The sequence below is a fragment of the Paralichthys olivaceus genome, chromosome 8 (assembly GCF_024713975.1).
Source record: "Paralichthys olivaceus isolate ysfri-2021 chromosome 8, ASM2471397v2, whole genome shotgun sequence".
NCBI lineage: Eukaryota > Metazoa > Chordata > Actinopteri > Pleuronectiformes > Paralichthyidae > Paralichthys > Paralichthys olivaceus.
In genome coordinates, this window is record NC_091100.1 from 8,142,685 (window position 1) to 8,164,022 (window position 21,338).

The 21,338-nt window shown below is 40.1% G+C and overlaps 1 protein-coding gene across 1 annotated transcript; it reads left to right on the forward strand.

Moving 5' to 3' along the window:
* The first annotated feature begins 2,949 nt into the window (after positions 1-2,949).
* LOC109638253 (ovochymase-2) lies at positions 2,950-21,297 on the forward strand. Its single transcript, XM_020101154.2, has 25 exons — positions 2,950-3,163; positions 4,081-4,211; positions 5,263-5,356; positions 6,083-6,223; positions 6,465-6,562; positions 7,326-7,452; positions 8,292-8,495; positions 9,541-9,741; positions 10,809-10,949; positions 11,916-12,161; positions 12,250-12,435; positions 13,293-13,402; positions 13,927-14,027; positions 14,773-15,050; positions 15,298-15,461; positions 15,577-15,760; positions 15,870-16,088; positions 16,833-16,967; positions 17,112-17,333; positions 17,466-17,648; positions 18,190-18,302; positions 18,388-18,482; positions 18,894-19,183; positions 19,805-19,965; positions 20,589-21,297. Exons 1-25 carry the CDS (start codon positions 3,019-3,021, stop codon positions 20,778-20,780), a joined length of 4,161 nt encoding a protein of 1,386 aa, XP_019956713.2. The 5' UTR covers positions 2,950-3,018; the 3' UTR covers positions 20,781-21,297.
* The last annotated feature ends 41 nt before the right edge of the window (positions 21,298-21,338 follow it).

Below are 21,338 nucleotides of genomic sequence, written 5' to 3' on the forward strand. Positions count from 1 at the left end.
GCTGGAGACCGAAATAATCATCTCAAGTGTTACCACTAAACAAGGAAACTCCGTGTGAGGACTGTGTCAGGAGCTAAAATTAAAGAGTGTACGTCCATGAGAGGAGGCAGGAGCCCCCCCGTTACAGCCCAGGGGCCTCCCCCTGACTCACGCTGAGATGCTGAAACTAACGGTGCTGCTACTCTGGGAAAAGCTGTCAGGCTGTAGTAGATGTTAATAAAACATGTATTATAGTGCAGTGTGGAGTAGTTCCTGGATTTAGTTTTCTATAAAAAAGAGACATCATTCATTCACATTGCTTTTTCAAATGCTTGGACCTTTGCTTTTATGACGGGATATCTATCTATCTTAGTAATTGATAATACAAATCTATAATAACAATAATAAATAACATAAATATCAGTCCCCTTAAAATGATGGATTTCTTTAAGCAAAACCCGATAAAGAAACAGAAGAATCTGAATGTTAGAGGATGTTTTGCAATAACTAATTACGTATTTTCGAGTGTGAATCATTAGACATTCAGTTGACCTGATGTATTATTTTAACCCACTGTAATCATCATCATCGGCATCGTCAGATTCTCAGGGATTCAGGGCAGCAGCAGCATTTTCGTTGCTCTCCTGGTGCTGGGATTTGAGATGTGTTTTCAGTGACCCAGTTAGCATCATGAACATGTTATAGCTTCTTCAGCTCGTACAGAAACCCTTATAGAAAGCCTGTCGAGGTTACATCGATCCACTCACAGATCCTTTGTGACAAATCAGACACTCTTTCAACATGGGGCTGAGTGTTAATTACTATTTACTGATCATATTTTCAGATTGTGGAGTGAGGTAATTAGAGGTGGCAGGCGATCATAGCGTTGCCGTTCCATTCTAACATGAGCCAGGCTCTGAAGCAGCTCTAGAGATTTGATATTTCCATGTTCGGACATTTTTGTGCTGTTTTTCTCAATCGGCTGTTCTTCTCCTGTGTCGGTTCCTCCTTCCTCAACTCCAGCCCCTCGTTTTCTCCTCTATAAGCCTCCATTTCTCTCTCTGTCCTGGTTGCTCCTTTCTCTGCTCAATGATATCATAATGAAGCATAAGCCAGTAACAGTGAGGTTATTAAAGTCTTGTGCTGGCCTCCACTCTGCAGATATATTTCCCATATAATGGTCCGCAGCACCACTTATCCTGGCATTGTATTAGCCAGATAGCTGGAAGTTAAGCTCGTCCTCTCAATGGCCGCTCCGCTCCCTGTGGAATATGTGGCCTACATTTGTTTGTGGTGCAGTGTTGGGCTGTGTGAGCGTGTTCCTTTACATCAAACACTTCCAGGTTTCTGCAACAGAACGTTGTTTCCTCTGACAGTTATTACTTAGTTTCTTTTTTGCTCTCTGACTTCTCAGGACTATGTGCACGCTCATCACTGATTGCTTAGCATTTAGCTCAGAAGCACATGCCTTTGTCAGCTTTGTAAAAGTGTACACATATGCAAAGATGCATGTTGGGAAGAAAGCACACATGCACACATGCACACACCCACACATACACACAAAGGTCACCTTCCCTGCCTTCATTAGAGACTGCTTTATTATGGCTGACAGATGAGCCCATAAATCATAGGTCCCCTGGTGGAGCGAGAAGATCCAAAACAAACTTAACACCGATAAAGGTGAAACACAGAGAAAGCAGGAAGGGGAGAGAGAGGAGTGACACACTCATACACACACATCAATAAACTGTGTTTATTAACGATGGGATTCTTCCATCGTACTGCATGAAGAATGATTGTGTTCCCCTGTGGATAAGATGAGCAGCTTTTGTTTTATCCCAGCCTCTTATCACAGAGAGAAATTGTAAGGAAAGTCCACATCGTGAGAGAAAAATGAAATGAAAAATGGACAGCATACTGCTTCAGATTCTATTATATCCAAAGTGAGTAGAAGAGGATTCTGATAAAACCACAATCGAGGGTCTTTGCAGAGCAATTCAGCACCAGAAGAAGAACCACCTCGTTAAACGCATTACCTCTGACCTCAGTGGTTTAGTTACAACACTGTCTGTGCATTCAGCCGCTAAAGAGTCAGATATCCACCTCAGGTGTTGGAAGAAACCACAAACTTCAAATGAATGTAAATGTTGCTACATAAGTGTTGGATTTACTCACCATAGAAAATTAAACATGAGGATTTGTCAATATTGTTCTTATATACATTTTTTATTTCTCACCTGCATTTTTATACATTCGCACTGTCTGTTTATCAACCTGTCAGTTATCTGTAAAGCACTTTGAATGGTACTAAGAGGCTTTACCAATAAACTTTGATTGACTGATTAATTGATAAATGGTGTTTCTACACTAGCCAATTGTTCCAAGCTGAAGTCATTTTGAAAAAGTTTTTATATTTTATTATGTTATTGACATTAAATCTAAAAATTTCATTGAAAAATACTGTAAAAAGCTTTTGAAATACCCACCCAGGAAAATGTAAACTCCCTAAATCCACAAATTCATGGCATCACCTCATTGTGCTTAATATTAGCTCAGAAACTGATAATCTCATGGTCATGGTCATCAAGCTGATTCAAGCCATTATCAGTAACTTTAATGCTGATTGTCGTTTATGAAAGAGTTGTAAAAAGATATGTAAAGTCAACCGCATAGATTATATTTGACTGTAGAGTAAATAAATAAATAGATACGTGGATAAGTAAAACTAGCAGATCTTTATCACAGGTCCAGAGTTTTTTCCTTCTATATCTATAAGTTCCTCTGAAGGATATCCTGACCTTTACTGTGACACCACAGATAGCACCACTCATTAACTTATCATTGTAGAACTGTGTGATCTATGACTCAGACCACTCCATCTCACCCTGGCTGGTGTCCTGCTATTCCACGACCTGAGCGAGCTCAAGGTTCACGTGTGCAGTAAAAGCTCAGTTGGGCCTGGCTCTCCTTGTGTCCGTAATAAGCTGCTGAGTTGTTGGGCGAGCCACAGTCTGGTGTGGCTCCTCTACAGTGACAGAAATGGATGTGGAGAAGGGTCGTCGTCGGTCCAAGGGTTTCAGCACCTTGGAAAAATGTTTGATATTTCTCTTTTTGGTAGTGACTGGCGCCTGCATCGGCCTGATGGTCATCTACTTCAGGGATAAAGCGGATTCTTATATAGAAGGTAAGAGTGTGTACTCAGGAAATGCACTGTGTTTTTTTTTAATACTATCATCCATCTCTGATGCAGTAGTCAAAACAATACTGTCGTTGTTATTGATTTGTTACCTGTTCTATTAATTTGCTCACTTTTAACAGCCTAATCCAACTCAGATAAGATAATCAATTAAACTCAGCTGAAAAATAATCTTTAACATCCATTCCAGTAACACGGTCAACAGTAAATCCTAATACATGTACACAGTACATGGTACAGAATATTTCACAGTAGTTGTGGGAAAATGCAACAAAACAAGACATTGAGAAATGTTGATATAAAATCTGAACTGAGGTTTGTGATGTGACTTCTTCAGAGACCAAGCGACGCTGAAATTCAACCTTTCATCTATGACACTGTCAGATGTGTTGAATACAGAAGGTGATTTGTTATAACTTTAGTGGCAAATGATGATCTTCAGTTGGAAAATATTAATATATAAATAAAACACAAAGCTTTGTCAGATACTTTTATATCGTCTATAAGCTCACAGAGCCGCTAAATATATATAATCAGACCTTGCATCTGATTTGATGGTACACAGTACAGTCATGTACCTTTCCTTTCGCCATCATTAGTTCATTGTCCAATACTTTAAATAGCTGCAAAACTAATGATATTCCCAATCAGCCTCAGTTGTTATTTGTGCTAAGCGCTAATCAGCCAATGCTAAATATATGCTTGAATGCTTTTGGGTCACAAGACTCTATTTAGATCAAATTCAATAGAACTGTATAAAAAAGAAATGCAATGGAATAAGATTAAAATTGTGGAATTCTGCGATCGGGTCGTCACCAGTACAAGCTGCTGTCCAAACAAGGTTTATGTTGCAATGATTCCTACAAAGTTGAGTAATTATGTCTTCCGTGGTCATACGTTTCCAGGGCAGGACTCAGGTTGTGGGGGTTCTCAGGACCTGTCTGAAGAGTCGGGCACCTTCACCAGCTGGAACTACCCCAACAGCTATGACAACGGCAAGAGCTGCACCTGGCACATCACAGTGGATCCTGACAAGGTGACATGGATCATTATTACTGTTCTTTTAAAACACTGACCTCTTGCAATCAAACATTACGAGCAGAAAGAATATTAAATGAGTTTAGAGTAGATGTAGCCATTATTCAAGGAGAGGTAGCGTTACTTGGTTGATGACCACTCCAGGTAACATTTACTCACTGTATGCCGTGGACCAGCCCAATATAAGCAAGTCAGTAGCTTATTTGTCCATCCAAGCATATGAAACAAGGCCTGAGCATGATGCTATTTAAGAACAATAGTAATAGGCGACTAAAAAACTTTCAACTTTCACCTGACTTGTACAAAATATAGTTTTCACCGAATAAAAAGAAAACAACAGGCAAGTTAAAGAACGATATTAAGCTACATTTGAAAGCAGACTTGAGTTAAATGATAAATGGTAAAATAACTAATAACAACACAAATTGTACATCTAACAGCAACAATACCATGATCAAATTTACCACTTTTATTTTCGTCATCCAAATAACTGTCATCTTCAAAGATTGACTATCTATATATAATAAATAAATGGTAGTGGAGTATATATATCAGAGTGTAAAAAACGATTTTATTGTTTTTTTATATTTATATGACACAAGAAGAAAGTGACTGTCAAAGATACAAGATTATTTAGAATTGATCTGCGATAATTTTCCTCGTTAAGAATTCAGTCATGACTCAGACCTGATCTTTCACCGTGTCTGCGTCTGGTGTTTAATCACTTGAGTTTATCAAGCCACAGTTGAGGACACAGTCTTAGGCCAAAGCAGTGGAGGACAGCTGGGATGAATGCAGCAGCAGCATTTGCAGACAGATGGCTGCCTTGTCTCCTCCATTTTCCTCAGCTCTTCTCCCCACACCGAACAGGAGAAAAACAAAACCCTTGATGTGTCTTTCCTGTTTTTTGCACGACTGCCTTCCTGCTCTTCTCCCTCTGTCTCTGCAGGTGTTTTCTTTCCTTTGCCTTCCTCTGCCGGTAACATATCTGTCTCATTGACTTCTCAAATCTAAAAGAAATGAAACACCTCTGCATGTCTCTGTTGCAGGTGATCCATGTGTGGTTTGAGGAGTTTGCTTTGGAGGAGACAATGCTCTGCACGGGAGACTTCGTCACAATGCGAGACTCCCTGGGAATCATTGGTAAAAATCTCACCTTCACTGAAACCTTCAAATAGATAGATAGATAGATAGATAGATAGAGAGGTAGATACATAGATAGTTAGGGGATTGAACTTAGTTGTCATGCCCAAGTCAGAAACACACTGGTTTTGTTGTTTGGATGATTCTTTTATCATGTGTCCCACATTTTGTGTTCCCTGTTGCCTTAGAAGCAACTTAACCAGTGGCCGGCCTGACTGAAGGCAATCACACTGTGTTAAGTCTCATCGATTCTCAAGGCACTCCAACTAAAAGAAGTGGCAGGGGACAATAAACGAGCCACATCACTTTGTGTGTCTTCATTCGTTCTGCATCTCTTTGTGGGCTTTTTTGCATCATCCTGTAGATTATCGTATTCTGCTAACTTTCACCTTCTGGCTTTGGCTAAGGAGGTACAGAGTCATCCAATAACCAAAAGGTTGGTCGTTCGATCCCTGGCAAAATAAAAAAGCCTTCATTCCAAAGTGTCCTCTGGCAAGATACCGAGCCCCCAAATTGCTTTGTTTCATATAGTAGTGTTGTATGAATGTATGTGTGAAGGGATTAATACGACTTCTAATGTAAGCAGTTGATATAAATATAGTCCATCAGATCATGGCTCCACCTCTGTAATGAAGGCCTCAGTGTTTTCTGTAATTTCCAGTTTTAACAATTATCTTGTCTTTTAATTGCATCTTTCTTTGTGCACCATTTCTGTGGCGTCTGTAGGTAAATACTGTGGCTACAACAAACCTCTGCCGGTGGTGTCACTGACAAACCACCTGACGGTACACTTCGACACCAATGATAGAAAAACAGACCAAGGATTCAAGGCTCATTACAGAGCCGTGGCTCCAGAGCTCGCATCCGGTAAGATGATAACTGCAAATCCATTTTAGCAAGAAAATTGCAGTGGACCCCGACATAATGCTGTATGTCTGTCTCAGAGTACATGATTGACCTAGAAAGGGATTGTTGTATGGGGACGGGTTCTGGATGAGGAGAGTGCTACAACAGGGGAAATGAAAATAGGGTGGGTGGAAGTGAAGGGGAAGGGGATATATTGCAGGTATCCTTGTGGAGCTGAAGTGTTTTCCATCCCTGCTTCCAGAAATAGCCAAAGCTGGTGGCTTTCTCCAAGGTGACCAGGGGGATCTGATGACCCCTAACTTCCCTGAGAAGAACTACCTGAACGGAGCTTTGTACCAGGTACTGCAATACACATGAGCAGCTCACGTGTGGCTGTGACATGGGGACACAATGAGGTCTTTAAGATGAAGCATCACTGACCTTTATTTAATGATGTTCAGTTGTTGTAAATCATAGTTTACTCAGTGTGTGTTTCCACTATTTCCATTAAAGCTGCTGAAAACTAGGAATGCGTCTTCACATTTAAGTGGATCACATGTTTATATCTACAAAGATAAGAAATACTATAATATTTGTCATCTGACTGCAGTTCTTCTCAGTTTTGTTAAAGCATTTTTCCTAAATTTAAATTCCGTTATCATTTCCAAACAGCTTTTTCATCACCAAGGTTTTTTTTCTTAATTTTGTACTTTATAAAATCAACTTTGATGCTGTTTTCAGCTAAAAAGCGCTAATAAAATATACATTACCTGCCCAGCACCAAAGAACAGACAGAACCAGTCAGCCATCAGGTTTAGCAGCCAAAGAGTCGGATATTTGTCTCAGGAGTCATTTTATTGTTTAGTTTTACTGTGATTGCTAACATTAGTATAATTTCCAAATGCAGTAGAAAGCTTTTTTCATCTGTTTTATCGATGAGGTTCAGCAGTTTAAAGACAGAATTTTCTCTCCAGTTGGTGGAGTCATTAATAATGGATAGTTTTAAACCCACAGTGGGATCATTTGTTGTTTGAAACGAACTGTGATTTAATGGAAATATTGTCTGTGCTGGTGGAATTAATTGGGATGAGTGTGATTGTTTTGTGCTTGTGTGTTGGATCAGTGGAAAATCACAGTGCCTGAAAGCGAAAGGGTCCGACTGACATTTACCTCCTTCGACCTGGTCCCTGAGGCCTGTGCAGACTTTGTTCAGGTCTATGATGGCCACAGGGCTGGCTCTTCTTTAATGGGTAAGCATCACAAGTGCATCAGCTGAAAGGGAGAAGAAATTGCTTCTGAATAGTCTTCATCCACTGTGCATGATGAGGAAGAGGGTGTTTGAAACACTCCACCATATTTTCAGTCATCAGTAAAGTTTATTTCAAAGCCGGATGTGTAATTATACAGCAAAGGAAAATGTGAGGATTCAGAGCAGACTGTGGGCTTTGTTCGACATTAACAATGTCAACTATGTGGGGTCATGAATAAAAGATGAGCTCAATTAAAAGTTTGAGGAGTTACTTAATAGACAGAGCTTCTGGAGTCTATTTTAAACTTAATGAATGTAAATCTGTCTGCAAAGACTGAATCATTAAAGTAGCATGGATGATCTACCACTATATCTGTCCATTGTATAAACAGGAACATGGGTTTGGTTTCACCAAATAAGAAATCAAAATATTGGAATATTGTCTCCTGCTTTTTATATTTTATCAGTCAAACAAATAAGAATTAGATGTCTTAAAAAAAATGTATATTCATTGTGGTATTATTAATAATGTAACACACGTGTTCATTCCTGCGCTCCCTTATCTTTATATAATATTCAGTTCATTTATCTTCAAGTCATGTGTACAGCACCTTTCGTGCAGGTTCAAGGCTCAAGGCTTTATAGATGACTGATAAACGGATTATAGTGTCAAAATAAACCCAATAATCATAACAGTAGAGTACATGAGAGACAAATAACATAGATAAGAAGGTGTGTTACAGTAAATAGGTTTAACAGTGAAATTTGAGGATGTTGTTGTCATTGTGCAAACCTCTGTGAATGTGTGTCACCGTTTCATGAATGTTATCATCCATAAAGATAAATACTGTGGAGGGGACTTGCCAAAGCCGGTGGAGTCCAGCAAAAACACGATGGTGGTCCGCTTCAAATCCGACAACAGTTTGACTTCAAAAGGATTCAAAGCTACTTACACAAAGTCCAGCCTTCCACCTGTTGTTGTTCCAACCACAGCTACACCCAGACCGACCACCCTAAGACCAACTCCACCTCCTACATCCTCAGGTTCGAGTTCTCCCCAAACCGACTTTTCTGTTTGATCTTCTCCCATGGTTACTTCCAGTAAACGTGGATCTACATTTACTCATTATCATATTCCACAGTTCGGCTACTTTTTACTTTTTCAGGCATCTTACCTTCTCCTGCATGTCTCCATTTTGAGTTCATTTAAAATATGCAACATCAGATATCTTTAACCGCCCTCACTATAAGTAAATGCATCTAAGTCCATGCAGATAAACCAGCTTCCCATTACATCTTTAAATTCTTCAGCTGTCTTTGGGGCTTGTACCTAAGTCTTATTTCTCAGTTATTGGAAAAGAAACATAATTTTATTTTTACAATTGAACACAGCTACGATACTTCATTTGGACAGCTTTTCTGTTTGTTTTCAAAAAGTATAAAAAATATGTCAAATTCTATGATTAGAATTTTTAAAATATGTTAAATGATACATTAGGTTTCTATAGGTCATTTATCACAACCTCAGTCAGATTTTTAAATCAGTTAAATTTTTTTTGATTAGAATTGATTGTAATGTTGTGTTTATGTCTTAAACTTAATTTATTATGGTCTTTAACTTGAACTTTTCAAACCCAGTATGAAATATGGAGATTTAAAGGTTCATTTGACAATATCATTATCAGTGTTCCCACATTACCTTTATCACTTCAGCTTGTTTTTACACCTCACATCACTGTAATGCCTCCATCTGCAGTTCTTTTAGCACAGACAGCTCTAATCAGGTGACAGCTATTGAATAAGGATGGATGCAGGTTTCTCTGTGCGTAGGCGTGGGGAGATCCCCCCTGAGGCTTGACTATACGAAGGTGTATTAGCTACAGACTGGTTCTCTCCAGTGGTCAGTGAAGGTACAAACTATTGGACTAATGCATGGGTCAGTTTTGTATCAGAGCTAACCTGTCCGAAAAGTCAGCACACACAGAAAACATTTAAATTTAGCCTTCCGTCTTCTAAACACAATTTGCATGAGTTGTGTATTTGATAAAAATAAATACTGTTTTTTACTTCCTCTATTGTTGCTGGGCAGGAGTCATCTCTGGGCGCAGAGGAGTGATCCAGTCCCCAGGTTTTCCAAATCCATATCCTGCTCATCAGAACAGCTCATGGAAGATATCTGTGTCCAAAGGACTACTGGTCAAACTGCAGATCACTGAAATGGCCATTACAGGAGAGGCTGGACAATGTAAAGAGGACAAACTGGTCATCTCGGACGATTACAGTGTTCTGGGTGAGCCACAACCTAAACTTTACTCTTGTATACTAATGTTTATTTTTGTTTGTTGTTTTATAGATTTTATTCAGAAGTCTGACATTTTGACTGAGCTTTAACTTGCTGTCTGAATCCTGAACTCATCTTAAGATCATCTCAGAAAATCATTCCTGTATCTGCTCCATCAGTCAGGTCACATACAGTTCAGCTCAGAATCCACCCCCTGCTGTAAAACTGTTGATTAGGATGTTCTTAGCAAAGAGCCCAACAAGCCATAATTACCCCTGCTTATTATTTAGTGGAGTTGCTGCAGTGCAGCTGATACAGGTTTATCTATTGCTGAGTTCTCAAGGACTAAATTGCAGAGGTTCAGGTACACGCTGAGGGAGAAACAGCACAGATAACACAGGCTTCCTTTAACAAATACAAACTTAAATTCTTGAACAACTAGAAAGGCAAGGCCCATTATGAAACCACATTTAAATAAACTAGATCCAGATTTTCATTTGGATCTGCACACATTTATAAATATCAGTCCCGATCAATCCATAAATTATTCTCTTGAAATCAACAGAAAAGTTTTTAAAAAACTTGCAATATTAAAGAAAATGACAAAAAAGCCCACAATACCAATTTACCAAGATTTAAGAAATGTTCTTCTTTAAAATAAGAACTTCCATAAGGTTAGTGGACCTTCATCTTCATGGTTACACTAATAAACACATGGTTAAGGTCTATTAATGATAACTGTAGAATCATCTCATTTCTCAAATGAATAAGAGTGAAACATTATGAAACACATGGGAAGGGTTGTAACATGGTGCAATTACATGCACATGATCCATGACCACATGATATAATAGATGGAATGAAATCCATCTTTTTATTTATTAAGGATCAGGACTAAATAAGTATTGTACTGCTGGACACTAATTGGAAGATTCTCACTCAGTGATCTGATGAGTCAGCTCAGCTCTGACCCCAAACAACACTCCCAGTCTCACGCTTATATTTTAGCATATTGTATTTTAGTGTTTAAATGCATCTTTGAATCATCCCTTCATCACCCCTCCCCTCATTTTCAGGCACACACTGCGGCTTCCTCCTCCCCCCAGTGGTGGTCAGTGCCAGCGAAACACTATCTGTCACCTTCCAGTCTGACAGTCGCCTCACAGACCGAGGATTCTCCGCCAAGTGGGAGGCTGTGTATCCTGAGGATATCACAGGTACAGAAGACTGACAAACACAAACACACACACTCACACACACGGTGCAGAAGAAGCTTAGTGCCGTGTTAAGACACACCATAAAACATCTTGCTGCGCTGTCATATATTTATAAAAGCAGAAAAGTGGTTGCATAAGAAGTGTGAACTCGGTCTGAGCACAGATCAGAGTACAGTGTGAAACATAAAGATAAAAGTCCTTTATCTGTTTCTCATCATCACTATCAGGCCAGAGGGAGACTTGAGACCCTACATGTGAGAATAGCAATATAGCAAAGAATAAATACTCTTCCAACTAAAAGCCCTGCTTTTTACTAAAATAGAGATTATCAGCCAATTCAAAGTTTTGCTTGTATCAGAATACTGATATCCTAATATTTTAAATATCTAGATAATTGTTTTAATGTTATATGCATCCAGTTGGCAAATATGCTTGAATGTTGGAAGAATTTATATAAATCAAATAAATGTAATAGATTACAAAGTTATAACTTATTCCAGTTAAATCGAATGAATAAAAATAAAACAAAACATTACTCACTTTAGATGCAAATACCTGAAATTCAGGTCTCTGTGATTTTCTTTTCTTGTTTGCTTGTGAATTAAACAGCTCCCACAAAGAGTCCCATTTCCTCAGCCAGTGTTAAGACAAGCACTTTAAAAAATATATTTTGTTGAATATAAACAAGCTGACAAAAAAGAAGAGAAAAGAAAAACTCAGCCCACTTAAAAAAGAATACATAATAGCCACAGTACTAAATAGCCTTTCTTTAAAGAAGAAAAGGTATATATCTTTATTACAGCATTTTTAAACAAAAAAAGGAAATTATACACATATAGCATTGGACTTAATACATTAACGGATAACCATGATAACCAAGATGAGATTTTACATTTTACTAAAGTGCAACTCGTCCAAATCTGTTCCGACCGTGCATCTTGTGATCACTCCCTCTTCCTGTTCCAGAAATCCAGGGCTGTGGCGTTTCTTCCAAAGAGAATACTGGTGTCATAAAGTCCCAGAACTGGCCCATGAACTACAAAGCCAACTCTGAGTGCATGTGGAACATCGCTCTGCCTCTGAGGAAAAAAATCCATCTGACATTCACTGACTTTGACCTAGAAGCCAAAGACTTCATCTCGTCCAAATGCTTCGACAAGATCGAAGTGTACGACCTCAATGGTGCCACCAATAAGTTGATTCAGAAGCACGGTGAGTTGGTTTGCGTGAATTAAATAAACAGTGGCAGATTTTTCATGATGTGACAGAGAATGATAGATCCCCTGTATCTGTATTCCAGGTCCTTTCTGTGGGATGAAGCTGCCTCAAACCATTCAGACAAAGGGCAACAGGCTGGTGGTTCGTTTCCATTCAGACTTGTTCACTGAGGCCAAAGGCTTCAGGGCGTACTGGACTACAAACCACATTCAGCCTGCTCCCACTGAGCCACCTGCTGAGCCCAACCCCTGGGACAACATCACCATAGGTAAAGTATCTGTGTCCGTGTCACACTTACAGTTACAACATCTTCATCACACCATGATGCTCAAAGTAAATTCAAGAATGCTCTGATAATCTGTGTTTTTATATCGGCTGCAGCTCGTCCTACATATGACCCATTTTGGGTTCCTTGATTTACACATCTCTGCAGCTCATGTTAGCAGAGCAGTGTTGTCCTGTCACCAGACCAACAGAAGCAGAGGCCTGTCTTTTATTTATGTAATTCAAGAATCCTCTCTTCCTCACCCTTTCTTCACACTCACCTCCCCCATATCCTCCTTGCTGCGCCCAGATGTGCAGTAAAACAAAGTGATTTGGTGTTCAGGGAACACAATGTGAAATGTGGCCTATTCTCCCGGCTGTCACCTGATTCCCATTCTTCACCTCTGCGATGAGCCCCAGGTGGCTCAGGCTTCTGCCGAGCCAATTGCTGAATAGAGTTTGCAGTGTCTTGTTTTTTTTTCCTCACCCGGGCTCTGACCAGAGGTGGAGAAGAGATAATATAAGGATGGAGATGTTTTATATTGGATGACAGATAGAGATGTATATCTTTATTCATGTGATGTCAAGTAATTTGAGTCCAATTCAGGACCTATTGTGTGCAAAAACACAGGGACACTGTAGCCAGCAGTGTCAACCTGGCGTGATTGAAAAATCATACTGAGAAAAATATAAAGTGAGAGCAGCAGAGCCAGGGATTGAGAATACGAGAGCTTTTATCTGTTACCTGCAGATTCACATTGTATATTCAGGCTTTTTGTTTAAACAGACATTAGCCACAGACAAATTTACACATGATCAGACAACCAGATGTTTTACAGTGGTCTCCATCTCATTTCCCAGACTGGCCCAGTACATGTGGCAGACCGGCCATCCCTCCTGCTGTTATGTCACGCATCGTGAACGGAGAGCCAGCCAAAGCTCACTCATGGCCCTGGCAGGTGTCCATGCAGGTGAGACGCTTCACTCATGAACACTGAACAGTCACCTGAAGCTAGAAGCCATTACATCAAAGTACGGAGGGGCAGGGCCAGGGGCAGCCCCAGCTGAAATCTGATTGGCCCCTGTCCTGTCAATAAATATGACAATTTGTTAAGAATTTGTATTTTTACAATTTCTTTGAAACACAAAATCTGCTTGAACAAGGAACAATTTTAATAATATATTCAAAAATGTGTGGCTTTGCTCAAAGTTACAGCATTAACAGTAAACAATATATGACTTAAATGTGCATGTTATTGAATCAGGAATTGTGATGGATGCTCCCTGTGTGTGAATGTGGCTCCTTTGGCCCCTGGTGTAGAACAATCTTAGATCTGCCCCTGATCTAATACTAGTGATTATAAAAGTATAATGTATGCATAAATTATTGATCTTTGTAGACATTACAATTCATTGTCAACATCCAAACTGCAAAGATTAGTATAATGGTTTGGGCTAATTTTTCTGTGTGTGTGTGTGTTTGTGTTTGTTTCAGGTGTGGCCTTCCAGTCGTCCAGAACCTACCTTCTTCCACACTTGTGGTGGAACAATCATCCATAAGAACTGGGTACTCACAGCAGCTCACTGCTTCATAAAGTAAATGCTCCATTTCACCATCTCCACATCAGTGCATGTACAACTAGCTCATGCCTCTAGAACAGTCTTCTTATGACACCATGTATTAATCCACTAGATTCAGTTTTTTATTAGAATCACACTCCAATCCCCGAAATATTTCTGTTTTTTTCCTTCAAGATCCATTTTTCTCAGTGGAATCAAGGAAAGTGTTGAAAATTTTGTAACGTTAAAGAAAGAAAAAAAAACCTGTATCCACACAAAAATGTAATTGCTTCTTTCCTGACTTGCACAACATCCTTTCACCAGGTTTCATGGTAATCAATCAACAGATGAAAACATAATGTCATTTGCGGAGGTAATTAAATATATTAAAGGATGATGCTAAATTCATCTATAAAAGATTAGGTACAGTAGTTTAGGTTGTGTTGGTCATTAGGCTCATCTCAGGAGGTGGTTGTTGCAGTCTGTGTTCTCACTTCAGACTTATTAAGTGCAGCACCGTGGCTCCACAGCGTCCTGCAGAGAAAGAAATGCTGGTGCACTGTTGAGGCTGAGCAATTTAAATTGTAAAATGTGTAAAAGAATAATTTTCCTGCATCACAGAGGGGTGTAGTAGATTCAGTCAGAATATCTAGGGTGTAGTAAAAATGGTATGTCTATAAATGATAGAATACCAGCTGATTCATTATGATGCAGTGACCCCGACATGTTACTGTAAACTGTGAGGCATTATGGTTGATCCCTCTGCTGATTCCCTGTCCAGCTATGCCGATGAGCTGCAGCGTTGGCAGATGTGCCTCGGCAAACACAACCTGACCTACACAGAGCCGAGCCAACACTGCTTTAATGTGTCAGGCATCTATCGCCACGAGGGCTTCAAGTACCCCACAGTGCCCACGGTGGAGTTTGACATCGCCCTGATCCGACTGGACGGGGAGGTGGTGCCCAGCAGTGAGATCTCGTACGCTTGCCTCCCCTCTGAGGAAGAGGTCCTGCCCAAAGACAAGATGTGCTACGCCACCGGCTGGGGAGATGAGACGGGTGAGGTTTGAGTTTCATGTGTTTTATTTATAAATAAAACAATATTCTCTTACCTTTTTATTATTATTATAACTTTACCTTTTATATTGTATTCCTTTAGATGATACAGTAAAACACACCTCAGGAGACACTAACATGCCATAAATAGTTTTACAGTTTGCACACCGTCTAAGGGACTTACTGTGTAAATTACCTCCAGTGTTTATGCTCCTCAGGGAATCAAACTTAAGCTCTTTGTCTTTTTCAGGCGATTCACTCAATGCTAAAGTTGCGGAGGCCCTCAACCAGGTGGCCTTACCCGTCGTGCCGTACGACACCTGCAAGCGGATGGATTACTGGTGGTTCCAGGTCAAGACCTCCATGATCTGCTGTGGTTACACACTGCCTGATGAGCTCAAGTCTGTCTGCCAGGTAAAATAAGACAACACATAGATCACAATAGATTACGCCTGTTTCATAGAATTCAGATTTCACTTGAAAAATGCTGATGGGGTTCTTGATGCCGTTTCATGACTTTGGTTTGCAGGGAGATTCAGGTGGTCCTCTGGTGTGCCAGGATACCGCCGGTGGCCCTTGGGAAGTTCACGGTATCACCAGTTTCGGCCCAATTGGATGCATCATGAACAAGAAGCCCTCTGTGTTCACTCGCTCCTCCGCCTACCTCCCCTGGATCCAAAATATCATCCGCAGAGACATCTACAATAAACACAGTACGAATCCAGCTGCTCTGAAATGACCCACTTTGCTCAAAAACTAAATATGGCACAAGTCAGATGTTTTTTTCCTCACTGGTTTTCACCCTCTGTCCTCCCTGTGCAGCATCTGGCTGTGGAGGGGCAAAGGACTTGACTGGCGCAAGTGGCAACGTGTCCTCGATGGGTTACCCTGGCAGCTACAGCAACAACGCCCGCTGCCAGTGGAACATCCGGGTGCCTGTTGGCAAATTGGTCCACCTCCATTTCCATGAATTCTCCCTGGAGGAGAGTCAGATGTGCATGAATGACAAAGTCAGCCTCTCGGACCGATTAGGAACTCTTGGTATGTAATTGTATCTGTTTCCTTTTTACTCTCCACCTGATAAAGATTTTTCTCAGTGGTCTATTTGATATGATTATTATTTTGTGTAAATGTCATCTCACAATAAACTGTAAGACTCATAACTCCAATGAGAGATGGCAGGAGATGACTGTCACCAGATCTGACAGCCAATTATACTAGATAGGGGTCAAGATAATTATGTTCTGAGGCAGGTCCAGAAAATTGCATCCACAGATATAATATAGCATAGAAAAACATCTAAAACATCTATAACTCTGCTGAGGAATCCAAAAAACACAAATGTATACCTTCACACATACAAACTCAATATTTAAGGTCAAATTATCAAAAATAAATATTTTTTTCTTGATCCCTTAAGTCAGAATGAAGAAATAAATTACAACATTGAAAACGACTGGGCTAACATTTGAATAATAAAGATATATCAAGATTTGTATGAGAAACACAATTAGATGCATTAAACAAATCTATTGCAAAACAAGTAGAGTCCATACCTCTACCAAGACCCAACAGTTCCCTTGTGTAACCACATTTAAATTCACTTGATCAGGATTTTTATTTGAGTTGGCACCAAATTTCCATGAATATATGTCATGCATGTATAATATAAAACTGGGCGAAGAAGCAATAAGCAACTCATTAAGGTATAAATAAACTTACAGCATCAGAACAGAGGTTGTCGAAAAGTCTGACCAAGACTTGTTGATGTTCACCTCTCCTCAGGCACCTTCTGCAGCCATGTTCCCCCAAAAGACCTGGTGAGTGAAGGAGAAACTCTTCACATCTCCTTCTCCTCCAACAAAAACGTGGTGGACACAGGCTTCATCGCCAGCTGGAGAGCAGTGGACCCTGCAGAGGGTAAGACAGCAGAAAAAAATCTGAGACACTGAGGGAATAACCTCCAGGCAAAAATTAATCCTTTGTTCTCTCCTACACACACACACACACACACACACACACACACACACACACACACACATACACACACACACACACACACAGCTCCCTGTGGAGGAAGCTTCAGCAGTGCTCAGGGGGAAATCACCTCTCCTAACTGGCCCAATGACTACCAGGCCCAGTCTGTGTGTACGTGGCGTATCACCATTCCTTCAGCGAAGAGTGTCCATGTAACCTTCACTCACTTTGAGCTGCAGGCCGTGAACACTTTAGGAAACTGTGTGGACTATGTGGAGGTCTTCAATGGAGAAAGCATGGCATCATCAGGTTCGTGCTAAATCTGATATTATGTCCATTATTATGTCTTTTCTGTGCAGGTCATTCTAATCATTGTCTGAGATGTTGTTTTCAGTAAGCTGTACAGTGATGAGGAAACTTAATATTTTCTCTGTTCTGCAGGACGATTCTGTGGCTTCACCCCTCCATCCACCATCACCATCCCCGGCCACATGGTCATCATTCGCTTCCTTAGTAATGGAGCTAATCAACAGCAGGGTTTCCGCGGTTACTGGACCACTGATGCCAGTGTTATCCCAACTTTACCTCCTCCATCTCCCAACCCATGGGACAATGTCACTATCAGTAAGTGTTGGACTGGTCCATCTCTCAGCAGCCCTGTGTCTCTGATGTGGGTTGTGTGTTTTCCTGTAGAGGTTCACATTTTCTAAACATTTGTGTTTAAGAATACAGTCTCCTTGACTTCTTAAAACCCACCGGGCCACATGAAATCATGCTACAACTGCGTGATTTCAAAGAGGATTAACACTCTAAAACAACATAACCTTTATATAGATGCCAATATTATTCATATTGACCATGTAGTTTCAGAGATATATTCTATTCCTTTTGGGAATGTACTTGAAGCAGGGGCCTAGCTGGTCAAATGCAGGGTTTTAAGGATTTAGATTCAATCAAGCAGCATCAAATTACACACACTCATAGATATCAGTTCCATAAATTATTTTTTTTCATAAAAATCTATGAATTATTCACTGCAAAAATGGTAAAAATGTCAAAGAAACCTCCATATCTTACATTATTAAAGAAAGTCATTAATACCACATTACCACACTATTTTGTATATTATGTATAAATAACAGAATTCTACATCTTCTCTTGCCAGGCTGGCCAGAAAACTGTGGAAACCCAGCAGTGAAACCCAACACAGCGACACTCAGGGTGGTCAATGGGGTAGAAGCGATCCCACACTCCTGGCCCTGGCAAGTCTCCATGCAGGTACCGTTGACTCCTGTATCTCTGTGTGCCTGACTGACTGATGAAGAAGTGATAAAGAAGTGTAAATGTATTTCTCTTTCCATAGGTTACACCATTTATTTCCATTCCTTACATGCACAGCTGTGGAGGCTCTTTGATCCACGAAGAGTGGGTCCTGACGGCTGCTCACTGTTTCATGGTGTAAGATATACAGTACAGAACTTGCCATTTTAAAAACCTGCTGTTCTTTGAAGCAGCTACTATTTTGATTGTAATAATGAATCAGGGCAAAGCTTTATTACAAGTTTCAGACTAAAAACTGAGCTAAATAAAGAACTTTGTCCGGTGACCAGAGACACAACTCCAAATGAATGAATGTGGCTCTACAACTGGCAGATGTCTAAATAAGCATATTCATACAAACAATTTTACATCAACAAAAATGGGGATGTGTTAGGACTGGTTTCTGCTGCCCCCAGCTGACAAAAAAATGTAATTGAAGGTTTAAAAGCTGCAGCTCTGAGAAACACTTATTTGCCTTCATTTTTTTTACAGTGTCCAAAAGTAAAAAAGTCAAACAAGTTCTGATTTTCTCCTCCACCTTCGCTCCAGGCCACTGAATAAACCCTCTTACTGGCGCATGTGTCTGGGGAAGCACCACATGAACTCCTCCATGGATGTTCCCTCAGCAGAGAAGTGCTACATGGTGGACGGTATCATTCGGCACGAGGGCTTCGTCTACGAGCAGGATAAAAGCGACATCACCAATGACATCGCTCTGGTGCATTTGGCTGAGCCTGTCAATATGACTGATGCGATCAGCCCCGTCTGTCTGCCCAAACCTGGAGTTGTGATGCCCGCCGGAAAGCCCTGCTTTGTCACCGGATGGGGAGACGAGAAAGGTAAAAGCAATCACACACATTTCCTTTGCCATCTCCAATTTTTAAAGGTAATAGTAGAAGTAGGTGTTAAAGCAGCATTATGTAACTTTTACTGAGCTACACCGCTCTCTGCAGCTAAAGATGGTGATTACTTCTGTTGGATTAAGACTATGTGTGGTGCTTTTCATGTAGAGTTGATCAATGTGTCGACTACAGCCCTGACTGCTTAATCCCACTCTGAACTGAAACTGAATGGTGAATATTACCCATGAAACCCCCAGCTTCCTGAACCAGAAGAGCTGACTTTTTAAGTCTTTGTAACTGATCTACACTTCAGCATTGCTGTAGAACTTGCTGGGTCTGGTTCTGGATATAGAAGCTGCAACTATCAGTCAGTTACACACTTGTCACAGGAAATCAAACCCAAAGTTATATAGAGCAAGAACTGACATTCAGAGTGAGGGGTTGAATGAAAGTGACCCCAATCTCCTTATTCCAAGTCGGTGAAATAAAACTAATTTTGAATATGATATTTTAAGGATATTTTTGAAGAGTGCCTTAAAGTTTTGTTGTTCACAGGATGCAAATTGGATGAACTTTAAATGTCTGTTCTGTCGTTTTTCTTTTTCTCTTCTTTCTCAGGTTCACCAGTTCCCCAAATAGCTGAGCAGTTGAATCAAGCCCCACTTCCTATTGTTGACTTCCAAACCTGCAGTAAACCTGCTTACTGGTGGGACACCCTCAGACCCTCCATGATCTGTGCTGGATACGAGTCTCCAGATGAGCTGAAGTCAGCCTGTCAGGTGAGAGGACACAACAAAACTGCATTACAAAAAACTTGTTTGCTGAAATTCCCATCATGCTTTTCATTATATAAATGAGCCAACCTCTGATGATTGTATTGTCCGTTATGTAACTATACTGTTTTGTTTGTGATCAGTCAGCCTTGATTGCAAATGGCGGCCCAGTATTCAGACATAATTGGACAAGAGAACACAGGAACATTATTTGTTTGAAATAATGAGCAACCATGCAAGCAAGGACAAGGACACGAGGATGATTAGAAGTTTAGAAAAACACTTCTGATGATCAAATCTCTGTACTTGTATGAAACCCAAGCATGGTCCTTCTCTGAAAGGACTTTCAGGTGATATCCAAACCATTACATGTTTGTTTGAAAACGTATCAACTCTGCATTGGATACATCAAGATTGATTCTATCAGTCAAAGATCCAAGTATTAATCAAACCTTCTTCAGTCCATTGACTCTCATCAAACCACCTCTCAGCTTATAACACAGGAAATCACATAGGCATCACCTAAATACCTCCACAAATTGGAAGGCACAGAGATGACTCAAGCAGTGGTCAGTTTCAAATGTCCCCCCGTCTTACCTGTGCAGTAAATCTTTGCTGTTTTCCTGCAGGGCGACTCTGGGGGTCCTTTTGTCTGCGCTGACTCTGGAGTCAACACCATCTGGGAGGTTCACGGTATCGTCAGTTTCGGACCACAGGGCTGTATCAAAGACAAGAAACCGTCTGTGTTCACCCGCGTGTCCGCCTTCAGTGACTGGATCAACGACAATATCAAGAAGTTTATATATGACAGCAAAGTATAATATTATCGTATAATAATGATCTGAACCTCTTTTACTTTTGTATGCTTCTACAGACCAAGTCAATGTACCTCTTCCCCTAGGATTCACCTTTAAGTTTTACTCCCTGCTAGACACTGTGAAGTATCATGCTAATTGATGGGATTAACTATAATTTATTCTCTGAGGAAATAGTATTGGAAAAACTCAAGTTAAATATTAAATCTGATATTTCTCATATTTTTTACAGTATAAAAGTTTAAGAAAGAAAGACCCATTAGCAATTCTATTTTCTCTCTTAAATTAGAAAGATGTATTCGGCAAATAATGCAAAAGGTTTTATGTATAAATCTAACATTGATTTATTTTTTTGCTCTCATTTCCTGTAATTTACAATGTTTATATGTGAATTTAGTTTAACCTATGAAGAATAGATGTGTATAATTACAGTGTAATAACCATTACAGTAACAAATAATAAAGTGAAAACTGGCTCAAAAATACAAAGATTGTGATCATATAAATTTTTTTTTTCTGCGGTTTTAATAATTCATGAGTTTGTGCTCCTTCAAGCCAACCCTCC

Coding starts and splice junctions, on each gene's coding strand:
- LOC109638253 (XM_020101154.2), top strand. CDS start 3,019: ATGGATGTGGAGAAGGGTCGTCGTCGGTCCAAGGGTTTCAGCACCTTG. Junction 15,462..15,576: donor AGCTCAAGTCTGTCTGCCAG/GTAAAATAAGAC, acceptor TTTGGTTTGCAG/GGAGATTCAGGTGGTCCTCT. Junction 15,761..15,869: donor AGACATCTACAATAAACACA/GTACGAATCCAG, acceptor CTCCCTGTGCAG/CATCTGGCTGTGGAGGGGCA.